General features: G+C 41.9%; 1 protein-coding gene across 2 annotated transcripts in view; it reads left to right on the plus strand.

The window, feature by feature from the left end:
- Nucleotides 1-3,135: 3,135 nt before the first annotated feature.
- Nucleotides 3,136-18,064, plus strand: part of LOC115614339 (musculoskeletal embryonic nuclear protein 1) — a 43,542-nt gene continuing 28,613 nt past the window's right edge. Inside the window, exon 1 of one of the 2 annotated variants that reach the window (XM_030501060.1) lies at nt 3,136-3,447. In XM_030501060.1, coding sequence (XP_030356920.1) covers nt 3,273-3,447 — 175 coding nt within the window. In that variant the 5' untranslated portion in view covers nt 3,136-3,272. Of the gene's footprint in view, nt 3,448-7,033; nt 7,284-18,064 lie in introns of those variants that run through there. The other variant, XM_030501058.1, reaches the window with a different exon arrangement.

Raw genomic sequence — 18,064 nt, forward strand, 5'->3', positions numbered from 1 at the left:
TCCTGGGATTAATGGAAACAGTATATACAGAGTTCGGGAATGGTTGTTAAGATTACTTTTCTTTGTCAAAGCTTTCAGCAGTATTTTATTGTTTCCTTAGGATTTGCTAGTGTTTATTCTTGATTCCAATGATGCTTTAAAGGAGGGAAGGAGTATCTAGCTGCTAGGTCTGCAGAAGTGTAAATATATTTACAGTTGATTTGACTGAGCACTCCATTCCTCTGTATACAAAGTACAAAGACTTGGTAAGTTGTTGGCAAAAGGCAAAGTGGCTTGTGAGATTTTTGAATGTAATGGAAGAGGCTTCAAAACTGTCAAGCTCATATTGGAGACTGAATACCCTTGGACCAAATCTGTTGTTAGAGGAGAAGTTACTAGATGAAGTAGCCTTACCAGAAAGCCAAAAATACGATGATCGTATACAAAGCTACTCCTTAACCAGTCTTGTCACGTAGTGGCAGGCTGGTTACTGCCTACTGTGAGCTCAAATTACCTAAAAGTAACTAAGCACAAAGACATAGGCTCTGTCAGGAGACTTCAAATGGTGGCCGAGGGCTCCATTTTAAAGGGATTGTGTGCTGAACCCCTGTTTCAGAGTGCTGCCGACCTTCCCCAAACATGCATGTAACCTTGTTTTCAAAGGCAGCCTTTTGGGTGAAGGATTAGAATGGGACTTGGGAGCACCACATATAACAAGCCTTTTATTGTGAAGTGTTTTTTCTAAAAGAAAAATATTAATAATCTGTATGAAATATGGCAAAAATGAGTTAAGGTTAGTGACACTTAGTCTCCATGGTCATTTCTCGCTTCCTCAAGATCACATCTGTTGTTCTGAAATGCACCAGACATACAAATGGACTTTTTGGTGAGAAGACAAAGTTACTCTGTTAGGTGCAAAGCTCAGCTTTAAGCCATGGAAGTGAGCAGGTCTTGCGCTGACAAAATTCAGAGGCAGTAGGTCTAACTGACTTAGCAGAACCGTGGTGCAGAGCCTGTGGAAGCCCTCTAGCCTTGCACAGTTCAAGAGGAACAGGCCTTCTGCTTGGGATACAGGGATGGCTCACTCCAATGGCATGAATGAACAATGAGGTCCGGACACCAGTGAATTCCTGCCCACTCTGAAAGTTGTTGAGCACCAGTTTCTAAGAAACCTCATGGAAAAAGGAAAATAAAATCTGGAGGTGTCATGTTTCTCCTCTCATTTCTTTTTTGGTTTTTTTTTTCCCCCCAATTTATTTTAAATAAATTTTAAATAATCTTTATAGACAATCAGAGGTCTTCTAGGAGACTCTGCCCTAAAGGGTACCTGCTCTCCACCTGTGGGCCTCTTTCTTATACTAACTCATTGGAACTGATGCACTTTTCCTGTATTTTGCCTTTTTTAATTAGCTGCTTGTTCTTAAACAAAGATTTAAATACATATTGTGTTGTGTCCCTTCTGCTTGTTGTTTTATCTTTCTTTTAACTTTTTAAAAAATATATATATGCAGTGAGACTGAAGTACTACATGGAAGAGAAACATGCACAAGAAAATAATATGCCTATTAAGTCCCACCATTGTTTGAGCAGGTGTAACAATTTAATCAGAGGATTTTTAAAAAAATATTTTGGATGGATATTTTGCTTGTTTTGTCTGTAAATAGTGTACATAAATTTGTGGTATATGACAGTTTTAAGTGGTCGTAAGAAAATTAAAAAAGATACTTAAACTGTTCCTGATGGTTTTGGTGTTAATGTGTACATGCTGCTTACCATAAGCAATTTTCTACCTTGCAAAAAGTGGGGGCAAAAACTGTAGAGCATGTTCTGTTGCTTGCATGAAAGGTAAATGCAGACCACATAAATACCAATTGCCTGAGCATCATGGTAAGGACTTGGTTGGGTTGTATACAGCTCTCTCAAATGCAGGAGTCCTGTTTATCGAAGCCTTCTGCAAAGGTAACAGATTTTGTTTCACAGGATGCTGAAGTTAATATGCAAGAGCTGAGGAAGAACCTACTAATCGAGGTAATTTTCTTTCATGGCTTGCTCTGAACATGAGGAGATGCTTGATAAGATCCAAAGTGAACCTTGCAGATTCTGCTGCTTCTTTGGGATGGGTTTGTAAAGATTCCCCACCAAGGTGGAATCTTAAAAAAGAGCTGGCTTTGCTTTCTCTAAATAGCATGAGGATCCACAGGATGTTTCAGAAACAAGTCAGCCTTGCAAAGTTTTTGTTTCCTTACTTGGGATTTCAGCAGATTGTACCCATATGCTCCCCAGCACTTGTTTCCTGCCTGCGCTTCAGTCTTTTTGAACTGATTTTATACCGGGTGCAAAAAATATATAGCAGAAGGATGAAAGCAATTTCCTTAACACTGTCCTTAAGCATCTATATGTAGTTAGGATTTAACGTAAATCTTGTATTTGCCTTCGCAGAGCAATGTCTAGTTGAGAGAAACCTGAAGGCTTGTGAATAGTACATATCAGGAGGCAGCATCGTGTCTGCCACAGGTTTCAGAAGGGCTTATAGGAGTCCTGAGGAGCTGAAAACTCTTGAAGAGGTGTTTTGAGAGATTCGTCTATTTTAAAGCATGGACTATGGAGTAACGAGGCATAAGCCCTTCAAGTTATATTTCCCGATTCATGGCTGAAACGTATGTGTTTAAACAAAGCATTAGGTAAATCTTTCACCATTCTAAGTGTCCAGGTCAGGTGGGGTGGGGTGGGCGGGGACACGACACGTCAGATGTTCGGCAGCACCTGTGGATGCGTAAAACCAAGGGAGGGTCAGGTCCCTGTTTGAAAGGCAGTGCTTGATGCCTGATTCTTGTGTGCAAGGGGGAGAGCAGGCAACTACTTTGGTCCTTGCTCTTTGTTTAGGTAACTGCTTGCGTTCCTGAGCTCTTGCTTTTGATGCAGCTCAGAGCAGAGGAGCGTGGACTCGGGACTCCCTCCCGTAGGGCAGCCCGGCGATCCCTCGGGACACTGGAGCCAAGCGGCGCGGCGCGGCCGCCAGGAGCGGGGCTGATGCCACGGGGCGAGCGGAGCTGCCCGCCCGGCTGCGGGCTCCGCCTCACCGCAGCTCCACCCCTCCTCATAGCGAGCTGCGGGGCTGACCCGCGGCGGCTGCAGGGGTGGGGCTCGGCCAATGGGATTGCGGTGTCGCCGGTGACGTGGCGGGGCGGGCGGCTCGCGCAGGAAGCGGGGCGGGGGGCGCGGCCTCGGCCGCCGGTCACGACGTCGCCGCCGCCGCCATGCGCCGCTGAGGCGGGCGCTGGCCGGGCCTCGCCATGGGGGTGCTGTCGCTTAACGGCAGCCTCGGCTTCAGCGACAGCTCTCCGCAGCCGGGCGGGGGTGCGGCGGCGGGGCCGGGAGACCGCGGTTGCGAGAACGGGGCCCTCATGGACAGCTTCGGCATCTTCCTGCAGGGGCTCCTGGGCGTCGTGGCCTTCAGCACCCTCATGCGTGAGTTCGGCGGGGCGGGACGCGGCCTCCGGGCCTTGCCGGCACCGCGCGGCCTGGCAGCGGCGGCCGGGCCGCGGCTGGACGGCTCCTTCCGCGTCGGGGGGCTCGGGCTGGGTTAATGGTGCCACCACCTCGCTGCAGTGCCCTGAGGCCGTCCCGGGCTATGCCGGGCTCCGTGGCCGGGCGGCGGGCTGAGGCAGTGCAGCCGCGGCCGGCGCTTTGCTGGTGTCAGGTGAGCTGGAGCGGGGCCGTGAGGTGAGGCCGCGGGACACGGCTCAGAAGCTCCGGAGGCCTCTTGTTGCTCCCCGTGCTGCTCTGAGCAGGACTGTGCGCCTGCAGGGCTGGGGGGAACGGCCCGTGAGCTCTGGAGGCTCAGGATGACCAGAGTTGTTTCCGAGAGGCTGGGTGTCAAGTGCTAAAAGCACACGACTTTCTGAAACTCGCTTTCCTAATGTTTGCACCCGTGTCAGTACAGTTTAACTATGGGCGTGGGCACATACTCGGCTTTGAACGCAGCAGCAGGATGTAACGGTGTGTGCAGGATTACTCGGGTTTAAAATATACAAAAGACGAGGGTTTGCTGTGTCAGTTTTACTGCAAGTGCACCTTGTCACATTGTTAATAGCACAGCGAGACACTCTTGTTTAAATCGCAGCGCACTGTGCCGCGCCTGCTCCGTGCCTTGGAGCTGAAGCAGCCGGTGAGCTCGTGTGGCTGCTCAGCTCATGAGCAGTAACTTGTTACCTGCTCGTTTGAGTTTGGTGGAAAGGCAGCAAGGACTCGAGTGACTCCGACCCTGCCTGCTCTGAGGGAATCGCAACAACATGGACCAATTCTAGTAGGTTTTCCTCTCTATCCTATGCTGTAGTTGGTGTCCCTTCAGTTGAGGAGTGAAAAAGAAGCCCGGGGCCATTACTCAGCTGACCATGAAGTTGCTTTTAACAAAATGTGGGGGAGGGAGAAGGGAGCAGGGAGCATCAGCTGCAAGTGTTTTACAGTTTGAGCTAAAGACCAAGATCCTGTTTACGTTAGAATGGCTCTGATACCATTTCATGCTAGTGTCATGCTGTTATGGTTAAGTCAGAAGTTTGCCAACACACTCTATTTGCATACTTTGGTGTTTCAGTCACAGCAGACAATTGCGTTGCTCTTATAAAAACTATGTATGCCTGTAGCATAGCTTACATAAGCATGTAGTTGTTGTGTTACTGAATGACAACAGTAGTCACTGGTGTGACATTTGCTCAGTCAGCATCCTCATAACTAGAAGTTTTAGCAGTCTGCAGACAAAAGTACCTCTTTAAGAAGGTGATGTGTAAGCATTGTTTTTAGAATGAAGAGATACCAACAGAGATTCGTATGGGTTTTATGTCAAAAGATGAAGACCTGCAGATGTTATTTGCTGGGATAGGATTTTTTTTCTGGGAATGGTGTCACTTTATGTATTTTAGAGTAACACTGAAATGCTCAGTGAATACAAGAAGTTCATAATAGGAAAATAAAAGCCTGGTTGTTAGCTGCACTTCCTGACTCTAGTTATATATTTTTAAACCGTGAACTATTAGAAGCAGACTGTCAATAAAGTGCTTGCAATTGTGGAAAAAGGAAGCAAAAGCAACGTAGCTGGTCCTTCCAGTACTTGGTACTGGTGAGGGAAGGAATCTGTTTCCAAAAGAGATTAGAGCAAACAAGTAGCAACTTGTCATGCTTACAAGTGCTTGTATTTAGCAACTGAAGAGTAGGTATGTTTGTCCCAGGTTTGACAGCCATGTTTTCGTCCACTTACTTTTGGGCCTGTTCCCTAGCAGGAGGAGGAGCTGGCCCCACACTGGACCAGTTACACTGGCAAAATAGTGGTTCTCCCTCGGCTAAATGCTGTGCTGGAGCTATGGTTTTGTCTGTCTGAATGTTTCTGTCCTTTTTATATCATACGCAAAGCACCGGGAGTGTTGTTCCAAAACCTTTAAAAGTTGCCTTAACAAATAGGACTTTTTGTGATCTAATGTGACAGAGAAGTGGGAACTTGTGGCTGGGAGCAGGAAGTGAGAGCGTGACCTCTCCTCACCAGTCACCTCGGCACCTACACGGTTGTTCTTGTCCCTGAGCTGCTGTGACAGAAGGGATGACACAGCTTCTGGAGCTGGATCACAGAAGTGATACAGCAAGAAAAATAGGGAAATGTGGTTGTATTTAAGCTGGAGTATTTCTGTGCTCTGGTCCTCCAGCTGTCCAGCACAACAGAGGTGGTTGTGCTGAGGGCAAAACAAGTGGCTGTAGGCAAGGACTGCTGGAGAAGTGGCACCGCTGCCAGGGCAGAGATGGGCCTCCCTTTCAAATGGCATTAATTCCCTGTATGTGGCTGTATCACTTCTCCAGCTTTTCTCTGTAAAAAGTCAGAGAGCTGAAGACAAATGACTGGCTGGTATTTAAATTCAATATTTAAATTCAGTATTTAAATTCAGCTTATAAAGGGAAAATCGCTTGCCTTTTTGTGTGGTGGTCTTTTTTTTTTTTTTTTTTTCCTATTTGGAAGGGAACCCTAGAAGGAGATACTAAAATACTTTGGTATAAGTGGTGCAGAATCCTGTGTGCAAACAGAAATGAAAGTAATGGCAACAGAATACATTGTACAATTGCTCTATATGCACAGAGGCTGTTTTCCTTTGAAAAATATTTGATTTGACATGTAAAGAATAAAATTTTTTTGTAAGTGCGTAAATCAGAGGCTGACCTTTTCTAGACTTGCCCTTTTCTAGAGAACTCTTGCCATGCTTGCCTTCAGTGGAAGAAAGGCAATTTTTTATTGTTGTTTTTTGGTTTTTTTTTTTTTTTTTTTTCTGATTATAGTAACTGGCTGTAAGAGGAGGACCTTTTCTGTGCCTCATTGGTGGATGTTCATCTACAAATGACTGAAGGATTGTTCTTAGAGCAAAATTGTTTTAAGATCTGACACTCCAGTTTGTCACCTTCTTGTGCGTGCACCTACTCAATTGCTGTAAAGTTGTGCTATCAGCTGACCCGCCATTGACATCAGTTAAACTTCGTATTTTAGGGGCTGGAATGTGGTTAAGTCTCAGGTTTTTAATTTGTTGAAGATGTGACTCTGACAGAGGGAGTGTGGAAACTGCATTGCTGAGGTTGTCTTTTATTACTTCAAAGAATCAATCACGTTATCAGCCTGCCTCGTGTATGCCCTCACTACTGAACTGGCACAACCAGGAAGTGACAGGAACAGAGAATTTCTCACTTTGAGCTGATGAAATGACCATTTGAAATTAAATCTGAAGTTTCCTTTTCTTTGTAGCTCTTGCCTCCCAGTTCTGCCACTCCAGGAATGAAGAGCAGTTTAGCTTATTCTCTTACCTCACAGTAGCCTTTTAGATGAGTGACTCTTCTGTTATTTTCAGATTCAAATATACAACGTGTCATAACCCTCTAAATCTTTTTCTTGTAGGAGATGCGTTAGTTATCATCTACCCTGACTTTATACAGGAGTCTTCCTAATGTCCTTAACCAAAGAACAGAAGTTTGCGTTTGTCTTTATTGCTCTAAGGCCTCCCAGATCCACTACTTAGTCATTCTGATTTCAGATCTTGCCCTCCTGCTCTTCGCGTAAAGCACTGTGTGCTAGGAAAGTGAGGTACTTTCCTGATATCTGAATAAGCAGTGAATATATTTGTACTATTGGAGCCCATCAGTGTGTTGTCCTTAATCACTGTGGATTAATCTTTACTGCTCAAAGTTTGATTCTCTGCTGTGAAGCTAAAGACGTGTTGAAACACTTTCACCCAGACGCTACAGATGTTCCAGTACATCAATAGTTGTGCTGAAGTTGGGTGAGACAACTGCTGTTGCTTCCTTCCTAACCATAGGCTGTAACTCCCTATCAGAGAGAACTAACTGATTAAAAACTACCTCTTTGTGGCAAATCTGCTTGGCCTGGCAGCCCGTTTGGATTCTGGCCACTCATTCTCAAGTCTGTTAGCCTGCTTTTTTGAAGTCTGCTGTTTAATTTTACTCTTGTCCCTCCTACCTAAGTATGTGTTATTTTCCATCCTTGTTTATTTAAGCCAAGCCACTTCATAACAGGAAGTCTTAATGGGTTTCCCTTGGTGGAAGAGATGGATGTTTATGCTTCAGGTCAGTAAGCCAAGCATAATATTTTTTCAAAGTTTGCCATTGTAATGCTTGTATCTTATTGCATGAGGATCTTGACTTACAATAAGGACTTTGTTCTTAGGTAGGGTTTGGTGTTTTTTTGGTGTAGTAGTTATGGTTTTTACTTACTGATGCCACGAACTTGGTTGGTATAATAGGATGTGTTTGCCAGTAATTCTAAGCAGCTTCTGAGCATTTTCTGATTAGGCTTTTATTGGTAATGTGATTAGAGTGGTGTTAGCACAGTATTCCCACATGTGTATGATGTACACATGACATGTAAATATATAGTTGTAAATAATGTCATTTTTATTAGCCAAACCTGCAGAAAGGTGGGGGGGAACCATTGCCCATCCCTTTACCATGTCTGACACAACCTATTTCATGTACTTATCTTGAATATGTAGTTTATTTACTAAGCTGCTTTATCAGAAGATTGGTACCTTATCAGTGTGGCTATGTTTGTTTTGGGATACTTTGGAACAGCTGAGGAATTACATGCTAGTCCTATTGTTGAATTACTGAAATAGAAATGTCACTTGGTCCTCTGCAGGTAAAAAGTTTGTGTCTGTGTGTGGGGAAAACACAAATACGCTGTGAAGGAGACCAGAGTGTGTGGGTCTGTTGCCTTTTTATGGCTTTATTACAGTTTGTTTCTACTTGCACCGAGAAGTGAAATGACTGGGGAGAGGTGCAGTAAATAAGTGAGTAGGTGGGTTTGCTGTTGAAGGTCACAGCTGGGGAAAAAAACCCAGACAATTCTTATAAAAGATACTGTATATTTTTTGTTAAGGTCCTCCTTGCTTTTAGTGCCTTAAGGGAAATACCTTAAAAACTAAATTCATAGGGTCAGTTTACTTTACAGCAAGGTTTTCTGACCTGATAAGCCATTCAAGGAAAGTGAATGTTTCTTCAAATAATAAGCTGTCTTAGTAAGTAGCTCAGTAGAATTTGAAATGCTTTAGTAAAAATATGCTTTTCAGAGGAATGATCTCATATTTTTGTGAAGGTAAGGGAGTATTAGTGTGGGAGATAATGTTCTGGGGAGCAGGGACTTGAGAAGGAATTTAATTCCAGTGGCCTTTCCAAATAAAAAAAAAAATACCATCTTAAAGAAAACTATTAGATACAAAAGAACTAAAGCCTATGATTCTCAGTTGTTTTCTGTACCACTTTTCTTTCTGCTTGAGCAGATTTAAAGAACATGAAACTGGCAGGGAGTTGGCTTTGATATCCCATAACATCAGCAGTGGAATACAGGCTTCTGAGTAACAGTATCAAGTTTATTCTACCTGGCCATTTCCTAAGATGTAGGGAGAGGCCTGCTAGCAGGGTAGTGTTTTATTAGCGAAGACATTGTTTTAACAAAGTCTTGATATTATCTGACTTGATGATATCTTATCCTTGTATGTATTTGCTCTGAGTGACATGGTACATGTTCACATGAATTGCTGAGGACTGCCTCATGTTCTTTGTGTGACCCATTTTAAAACTTGTCTCATACAGAAGTTTCAAATCATAAATAGGACCTTTCCTTTTGCTGAAAATAGGAACAGTATTGTACTTACACACTGCAGCAGAGTTTGCAGAATGCACTGTATTTTCTTTCCTAGAGCTCTTTGTGAGTGCAGGTTCCTGGTGAATTGCCAGGTGTACATAGAATGTGCGTTCCAATGTCTATTTGGACCTAGTATTAGGTGGTCTGAAATGGCTTTAAGGGCCACTTCCAGGTATCATCGCAGTGTCGTGGTTTAAGCCCAGCTGGCCGCTAAGTACCGCGCAGCCGCTTGTCACCGGAGAGCAGGCGGCCGGGAGCGGGGCCCCGGGCAGCACCATGGACGGCTCCGCCGAGGCGGCAGCGGCGGCCAGGGCCCGGCCCCGAGAGCTTCCCTTTGGGTCCGTGTTGGGTTTTCCTTAAGGGCTCTCTCTGTAAAGCAGATCGTCGTCCTACATGGCAGTCAGTCTGCAGGTCTGGCTGTCTGTCTAGCCGGTGTGAAGGGACGATGTGATCCCTTCCCATCTGGATGGAAGCCAAGGAGGAAGCAATAGGGCATGATTGTAGTAGAAAGAAGGCATATTTACCCCTTGCTCCTTCAGGCCCGATCCATGGTAATTAGCAATGATCAGTAGCTTAGTGGGCTGTAGTAGCTATTAGTCTGCAGGTTAAGTGGCTGCTTGTGGCTGCAGGACTCGGAAAAGCCCTGTGAGGTCACTTTGGTCACAGCCGAGTAAATTATGCTTTACAATGATCAAGTGCTTTGTTATTCCCAGATGGTGAAGTATCGCTTGCAGCCATGTAACATGGCTGCTTCTTGTTTGTTTTAAATAAATCATCAGGCCTTTCAGTGTCTCTGTGACATTCTTATATGTGTTTGAGACAAAAATGAGATATACATTACAAGCTGTAGCAGGGGGAGGAGGGGGGAAGCAACCATGTGAGTAAATTAGCTAAGTAGATGGCTTTCTTTTACCATGGTAATATTGTAGTGCTTTTTAATGTATGAAATATCTAATAATGTAAATTCTGTCCATTCCAAGCTCTCCAGAAGAAGACAAACCTTTCTAACAATTTCATGTTGTACAAAACCAAGTAATAATATCATCAGGAAGTACTCCTTTTTCAAGTGAAGCAAATAACCTGAAAGGGATTTAGGAATAACAATTTTGGAATTGTTTTCTATTTTGAAACCAGAAAACCAGTCTTGTTTTGTAGCATAGTTATGTACGTGTTTTTACATTTACTGACAATAAGAGAAACAGGTTTTCATAATGTTTAGTCCTGCTTAAACTACATTTCCTTGGGGTTTTTGATTAAAACTCTTTGCAGGATGCCTGATTCATTTGTTGGATATTGATTGTAATAGCGCTTTATTGGGTGGCTTAACATTCTGATAGTGTCAGGTCATTAATATGTGTCACTAAATGCAGCAACTATTGCCATAAATGCCATGCAAGTAAAAGTTAAGAAAAAAAAAAAGAGTACAAATTTAGATAAATGATCTGAAATCTGTGAGTAAGTTGCACTTTAACACTTGTCTGATGCCCTTCTTTGTCTTGTTGGCTCAAAATGTATTAAGTTTTCTTGTTACTCAGCTGATTGCTGGATATAATTGTACTCCAGATAATAAGATTGCTCTAAGTATAATTTGGCATGTCATTCACATTATGAAATGTTTAGGGAAAAGGGTAAGTTATGTTGACATTTGTAAACTATTAAAATGATAAATTATCCAGAAACTCTGAAGCTGTGTTTAATTAGACCTAACTTGTGGACTGTTAGCTAGCCTGTTGTTTAACTGTGCACTGCATAATGAATGTGTTCTTGACTAGTGTTTTATCATTAAATTTGTAAGGAGCTGATTGTACAAAAACACACTGTGCATTTGTGTTCTGCAGTGATATTAATTTCATGGTTAATGAAGTTTGCATTCTTAAACTGGTATTTAACAAGGTCTTATCTGGGTGGATTCTGTTGATGAAATGAAGAATCAGGTCTGCCTTTTCATGCCTGCTGGTAGGAAATTCTTCACGTTCTCAAACATTTCTTGATCACAGCACAATGTATTCCCTACAAAACTTGATATGTTAAATCTGACTGGCAGGCTGAATATAAGGTTGGAGCTTGCATGAGGCTGCCTTTGCAAGTGGTGTTGTATAGAGATGAGGTTTTAGGATTTAATCAGGAATAATTAAATTTGTTTGCACTATTGCTCAGAATACTGAAGACCTGTTTTTCTAGCACTGACCCTAAATCACACATTTTATTTATATTTGTTGTTATAACCTAGTACATATGTTATATGTAATGAATGTTGAGGGTAAAAATGGACTAAAATGGATTCAGAGTTCAAACCTGTCGTAGCTTGCATTCATGGTTCGGATCCATAGTTCCACTTATGAGTTAGTTCAGAGGCATGCTGAGCTAGAGCAGGGAAAAGTCATCTCGAGGAAGCTACTAAACTTGATTTTTCTATTGTTCATGGTGTTTGCTGTATTTTTTGTTTCGGGGTTTGGTTTTTTCCTCTATAGAAATTGCTATTTTCTTAATAATCAAATGTTTTTGTAGTTTTGGCTTTGGTCATTTTAACTTTTGTCACCTTTTCGGCTGCCTCAGATTCTAAGGCAAACCATTCCTTACCTTGCCGTGATTAATGTGTTGGCTCGTCTGAGAGAAAGGGAACACAATACTGTGTTTCCTTGTTTTGTCTGGTCGCAGGGCATTAAATAGAGCTTGGAGGATTTGGGAAGCAGCTGTCTGTAAGCTGCTCAAGACAGAAAGATTTGTGACAAGAAGGTTATTTGTATACTTATTCTGTTTGAGAGGTCTCCCTTGCTGTGCTCCACTGACACTGTTGAAGGAGATGAACCAATGGAAGTAACTAGAAATTGTCGGTGGGAGGTAAAGTAGAGAGAGGAGTTCCTGGATTTGTGAGAGTTTCAAATGTAACAGCAAATTTTATAGGACTGGCACCAGTTTTGTAACTGGTAAAACTTTATCCTGGATTTCAGTGCTTAGAACTTGGCGAAATACTGTTTTATAGAGTACACCTTGCCAATTTTGGATATGCTAGCCAGTCACCTTGAATGAATACTCACAGAAACAACCTTTGCTTGGTTTTTGTTGTTCATCTCTAGTTATTTTTTTCCATTTATCAGAAATACAGGTTTTATTTTTCCCCATGGAACAAAAATGACAAACAACTGTTCACAACTAACAACATACATCCTCTGTCTCTAATAATTTTTGAAGATGAGCTCTACAATTTTGATTCCTTTTTAGAATAATTGCTCTTTTTCACTTGTGCTGGAAAAGCAGCTACTATGCAGCATCTTCCAGCATAGCTTTCTGTTTCGAGGCGGGTGGTGTGACTAGCAGTGTATGTTATTTTATATGCGTAGGTGTTTAATGCTTTCTTTGGAAGGCAATTGTAATGTTAGAAGATGAAATAGTCTAAGGCGCTTTAAAATTAAACTGGGGGAAAAAAAAAACCCTCCTCCATCTGACGTTAAAACCTTGAGGATTCTTATGGCAGTATGGTTTTAGTGCTGGCATTAGGTTTTGGTGTTGTGCAGCTGTTATGAAACTTGCACAAATGGTAAGAAGTATGAAGCTTTACCATTAAAAAGAATGCTCATGCACATGGAAATTGTTACGTATTTTCATCTTGATTTCAGAAGTCCAATTTATACTGGGAATACCTAGTTGTTGGTACATTATATCAAAGAAATCTGTGTAATTGGCCACTGACTCCTTTCATGATATCTGACAGTGTGTAAAGAGAATGCATGAACGTAGGTTGTGTATGTTTTGTTCTTTGTAAACCAGCTGGTATTATGTGGAATGTGTCTTGCTTACAATTCAATGCTTCAATAGTTTCAACAGCCTATGAAGAATGAATTTGGTAAGCAAAGCTACTTGGAATTTAAATGGACTCTAAACATACAGTGTGTATCTACCTTCCTTGATTTAATGTATTTGCTGTTTATCATTTTCTACAAATGGAGACCCAGTTTTTCTTTTACACTCTTTTTGCGTGTATTTCAACTTACATTTTGGGTTTGCTTTCTGCTTTTAAAACTGCTACAGTCACTGGCTTAATTAATATTTTAATGCATGATGAGTGAGTTTGTATCTGTGCTTTAGCAGTTCTCTCGGTTCCCAAGAGCTGATTTAAAACAACTGGCTTGAATGACTTAAAGTTCATTGATATCTGTTGTCATGCTAATAACGTTAGGAAAGCTTCATGTATTATTGAGCAATCTTGTGAATGCTGTACACGAAAATGGTGTTGTGAATCATAAATTGCTGCTTAGTGCACATTAATACGGATTGATTCTGTTTGTTTTGTACTAAATAATTCATGTTTCCCAAATGGTTCTTACTTTTAATAGCAGGAAAAAAAACCCCACTTGAACACAGCAGACTGTATTTTTCAGGTCTCACTAGGTGTGTGTGTCGCATGGCAGGAGTGGTAGGTCTGTTTCTCCAGCAACCTACCTTTTCTTTGGAGGGGTAGTTGTTTAATAACATCTGGTTCTGAGTGCTTGCAGGAGGGGTGGGTATTAAACTTCTAAAGCCAATTGTTCAGGCACTTTTAGTACTGAAGGCTTAGATTTGTTTTACTTTAACTATCTCATACCTGCTGAAGACAGAGACTAGCATATGCTTCTGTCACTGAAAGTGCTGGGAAATTGTATTTATTGTGACCTTTCAGATGGAGCACGCTTTGGCTGAACAGTGCTGCATATGCTAAACACAAAGATAACAAATGCCTGTCACTAAGATCAAATCTTGTCTTATAACTTTAATACTTGGATAAAAAGTTGCTAAGCTACTTGTGAGCTATACCTGGGAGTTCTTAAAGCAGTTACTTGCAACCCTTTAGTGCTGCTGTAGCGCTGGTGTGCCTTTCAGGAAGTAAAGAGCTGAATACTTTTGTTTATATAGCGTGCACTGCATGGCTTTTCTGACTTCTAAAGTACTGCTTTCTCTGGGGAGATAGGAAATAGGTTAGCAATTGAGAGTGAGAACTTATGCCTAGCTGTATTAAATAGTAGCTGTATTAAAAGTAAGCTTTACCTTAAAAAGAAAAAAAGAGCTCAGTTACAATGGCTATTGATATGATATGTCTGGGCTGCATGCTCTACTAAGACACATTTGTTTTCTTTATTGACAGCCAAGTTAATGCCTCTGTCAGAACCACACTATCATGTGCTACCAGGATGCATGAGATCAGCCTTGGTGAAATTGGCTTAGGCTGGGTTGTCTGTGGCAGGTAATATTTGTGTCTCCTGCAGCCAATCTTTACAAGCTAAAGCATTTGGAAAATATATTTTTTGAGCTTAAAATATGCACGTGTAAGGAATAAAAAGCTCACCAACGTCATGTAATGCGTTTGGCTGCTCTTCCTGAAGAAACAACATTGTCTGCTTTATTCCAAAGCTCAGGTTGCAATAGTTTTAATTTTTCCTGATAATGATTTGTCCTCTCATCCCCTGCTCTTTGAAGGGAGCTACGCTTTATGATAGGCACTCCCTTAGCTATCATAAAGCCTTTGTAGGGGCAAAATTTACATGTAGGCTTTGGGCTGGGTGTGGAAGCAGGTAGGAAGTGAACGTTTTTACTGAGGCAGTTTCCAGTAACTGTAATTCTCCAGTGTTTATCCAGCAAGCGCTGCTGCCCATCTGATAAATCAGGTAAAAACCAGTGTTGGAACATCATTTTCCATAATCTTATGCCATCTGTGTTGAGACAAAAGAGCCCTGGTCATGAGATAGCTGAGCTTGGTGGATGCTCGGCACTAGCGTATGTAACTGCAGTAAAACAAAGTCCTTGTTCTCGGCTTTCACAAGAGTGCCAGTCAGACCCGCTTAACTATTGCCAAGGTTTTGCTGCCCAAGAACCATAGCCACATTATCCTTCTAAGTGCTGCTGTTGGAACGAAGAGACTGGGATAAGACCTGCAGTTTTTGCAGGTACTGCATGGCTGTCCAGGCACTGAATCATTAGTGTGATGATGTCGCAATAACTCGCTGGGTCATTAAACTTGATTGTGTCCAGTGTTTCTATAAAGTTTCTCCCTGGGTGACCATCTTTAATGGACAAGTGCTTAATTACACACATATCTACAGAAGTGTTGAGGCCAAGGATGAGGTGGATTTAAGAATACAGGTTGGATACTTGCATGGCTAATACTGGTTTTTGTCTTACAGAAGTTCTAAAAATCCTTTTTGCAGGGGGGCAAAGCTGGTGAGCTCGTGCACTTCATGTATCCCACTCTTTAACATTGACTAGAACAAAATTTTCCTTTGAGTGAGTTATTTCATGACTTTCTTCATCATGGAAAAAAACCCCCATGATTCCTGATATCTCCCTTCGATCATATCACTGAATGTGGCTAGAAACCAGTTGCTCTAGTCCAGTATAACTTCTACTTTACTAGAATTGGTGTCCAAGAGTGTTGACAAGTCTAGGTCATTAAGCAAAAATATAATGAAGAATCTTGGGGTTGTTATGTAGGGAAATAAGCAGGTGGGCTTTCAGGGTATCCTGTATTTGAGCATCACAGTTGTAGCTAATAGGCTATATGAAGAGAAGGAAGAATTGCAGTAGGGCAAAAATTGAATTGCCAAGAAAGTAATGGCATAAAATTCTCTCTGGAGAAATGAGCAGCAAGCCAGAAACACTGGTGTTTTTTGGTCTTTAGTCCAATCACATTTATTACCTGTTTTTAAATACACACCCCTGCTGTGTTGCTAGGGTTTTGTTAAGCTATGAGTATAGGAAGATGCTGAGCTCGTAACTATCACAGAAGCTTTTGACAATCAAGCGATATGTGGTTGTAAGGCATCATTTTAGCCTGTTCTCATCAGGCAAGTTGTGTCTTCAAAGTTAATTTAAAATGGAAACATTCCATTTTGGGGAAATCTGTAACTTCTTATTCCCTTTTTGCTGCTACTAATAAAATAAAGGCTGGGGTACAGTGATATTACAAGACAAGCCTCATAAAAGCTTTGCTTTAGTGGGGAAGGGAGGTAAGTTCAAATATACAACAAAGATCACAGGTAACATAACGTTCACTGATCGTTGTCATTCCATGGTGGTGTGAATTTCCAGGAATTACTGTTGTGCATGTGCTCATGAATAACAGACATGTTTCCCACTGTTGTAGGAAAAGTGTTGATACTAACAAGCAGAACAGTGTTTTTGACAGTCTTCCTAAACAGAATTTAAAAAAATGGAAATCTGGCCTGCATATGTAGTTGATTTTACAAGTTTTTTATAGGGTTAGAAATTGCAGGATCAAATTTGTGATGCATATGTTCTCCTGATAACCAAATGTTCTGAAAATAGTTCAGTTCTCTGAGAGTAGCCATATGAAATTCTGCATCCCATTCTGAGTTTGGATGCTAATGCTCGGTTTAGCTCTTCAGCTGTTACTCAGTACATAGTTAGCAAAACAGTGTTCTACTGGGAACTTTAATACTGGAATGTTGGAAATGATGTGAATTAATATCAAAGAATCCCTGCAGATCACAACAGTCTTGCACTATGAGGGCTCTGCTGGAGGATCTCTCTGGTTGCAACACGTTATTCAGGGAGCCCAGCAAAGCCATCCTGCTGGAGGAGATTCGTCACTCTCATAATACAACACGGTATGGAAGCTCAAACTGTAGCAGACTTCTCACTGTTAAATTCTGTGCATACGTAGATACATGTGTGTGTACGGTTTAGAGTTAGACATACTTTGATCCTTTGGTAGTTGGCTCAAATCTTGGAGCTTTTAAGTGTCATATTACAGAAAGATGATTTTTAGACTTATAGGCCAATTTTTGTTGGAAGGGATCCCAAATGTCACCTGCTCCCACCTCTGCTCAGAGCAGGGCCAGCCTGGCTCCTTGCTCAGAGCGTAGCCCAAGTGAATTTTCAAGGTCTATGAGACTGAAGCCACTGCACCCTCTCTGGGCAGCTTGTTGCAGAGTTTACTGCTGTCATTGGAAAGTTTTTACTTCTATGATGCTGGAGTTTCCCTGGCTGTAACTTGTGGCTGTTTCCTCATGCCAGTTGCCTGTGCACCCATGAGAAGGCTCTGATTCCATCCTTGCTGAAACTGCCCATGGTCATGAGCAGGTTTGCATGTGTGATGTGCAGATGTCACCTTACCCTTACTAACCTTTCCTCCTTTTGGTTTTCTTCTCCTGTTTGGCTACCTCAGCTGTTGCTTTGCTGAGGTCTGATGACAGAAATGTGTAGGAGGTTTATGAAACGAAACACTTCGTCACACGCTTTGTCTTTGACCTATTCTTTTGAAAGTTTTGAGAAGCACTGAAAGTACAGGTGAAATTCCCCCCAGTTCTCTCCTTAGAAGAGCAGTGTTATTGTACAGCTGCAGAGGACATCAAACATTTTGAATAGTCTAAGAAATGCAATGCATGATATGTAGAAACATTTCAAACATCTGAGGCGGGCCAGTTCTGTGCTGCTACAAGAGCAGCCATCCAGAAACACGATGGAAGTTCTTGGATCCATATTGAAGTTACTTCACATCAGCAAAATACTCCCCATGGGACTTTTTGAGGAGCTGATGGAGCAAGAGAAGGGAAGGCTGAATTCCAAATACAGATTCAAGTGTTGCTTTTTATATTGACAGTTTGGAGAGTTTTTACTTTATTTCTTGTTTCTGTTCTTATATATGACCTTTATTCTTCCCTATGAGTCTTCAGTTTTCTGGAATACTGATTGTGAAAGTCCTATGTTTCTAACTGTTAGAAAACCTTCCACAGTACTCTGGCATTAATTATTCCTAGACTTTCAATGAAATGGGAAGACAATTTAATGAACTTGAATTTTGCATTAACAATGCTCTGCCTTATATGCTTATCTATTATCGGTCCATCTGGCAGCTGACATGCCTGTTGGCAGAAGTGCTTTTATTTCCTTTCCTGAAAACTTCTGGCA

This window comes from Strigops habroptila, chromosome 11 (assembly GCF_004027225.2).
Source record: "Strigops habroptila isolate Jane chromosome 11, bStrHab1.2.pri, whole genome shotgun sequence".
Taxonomy (NCBI): Eukaryota; Metazoa; Chordata; class Aves; order Psittaciformes; family Psittacidae; genus Strigops; species Strigops habroptila.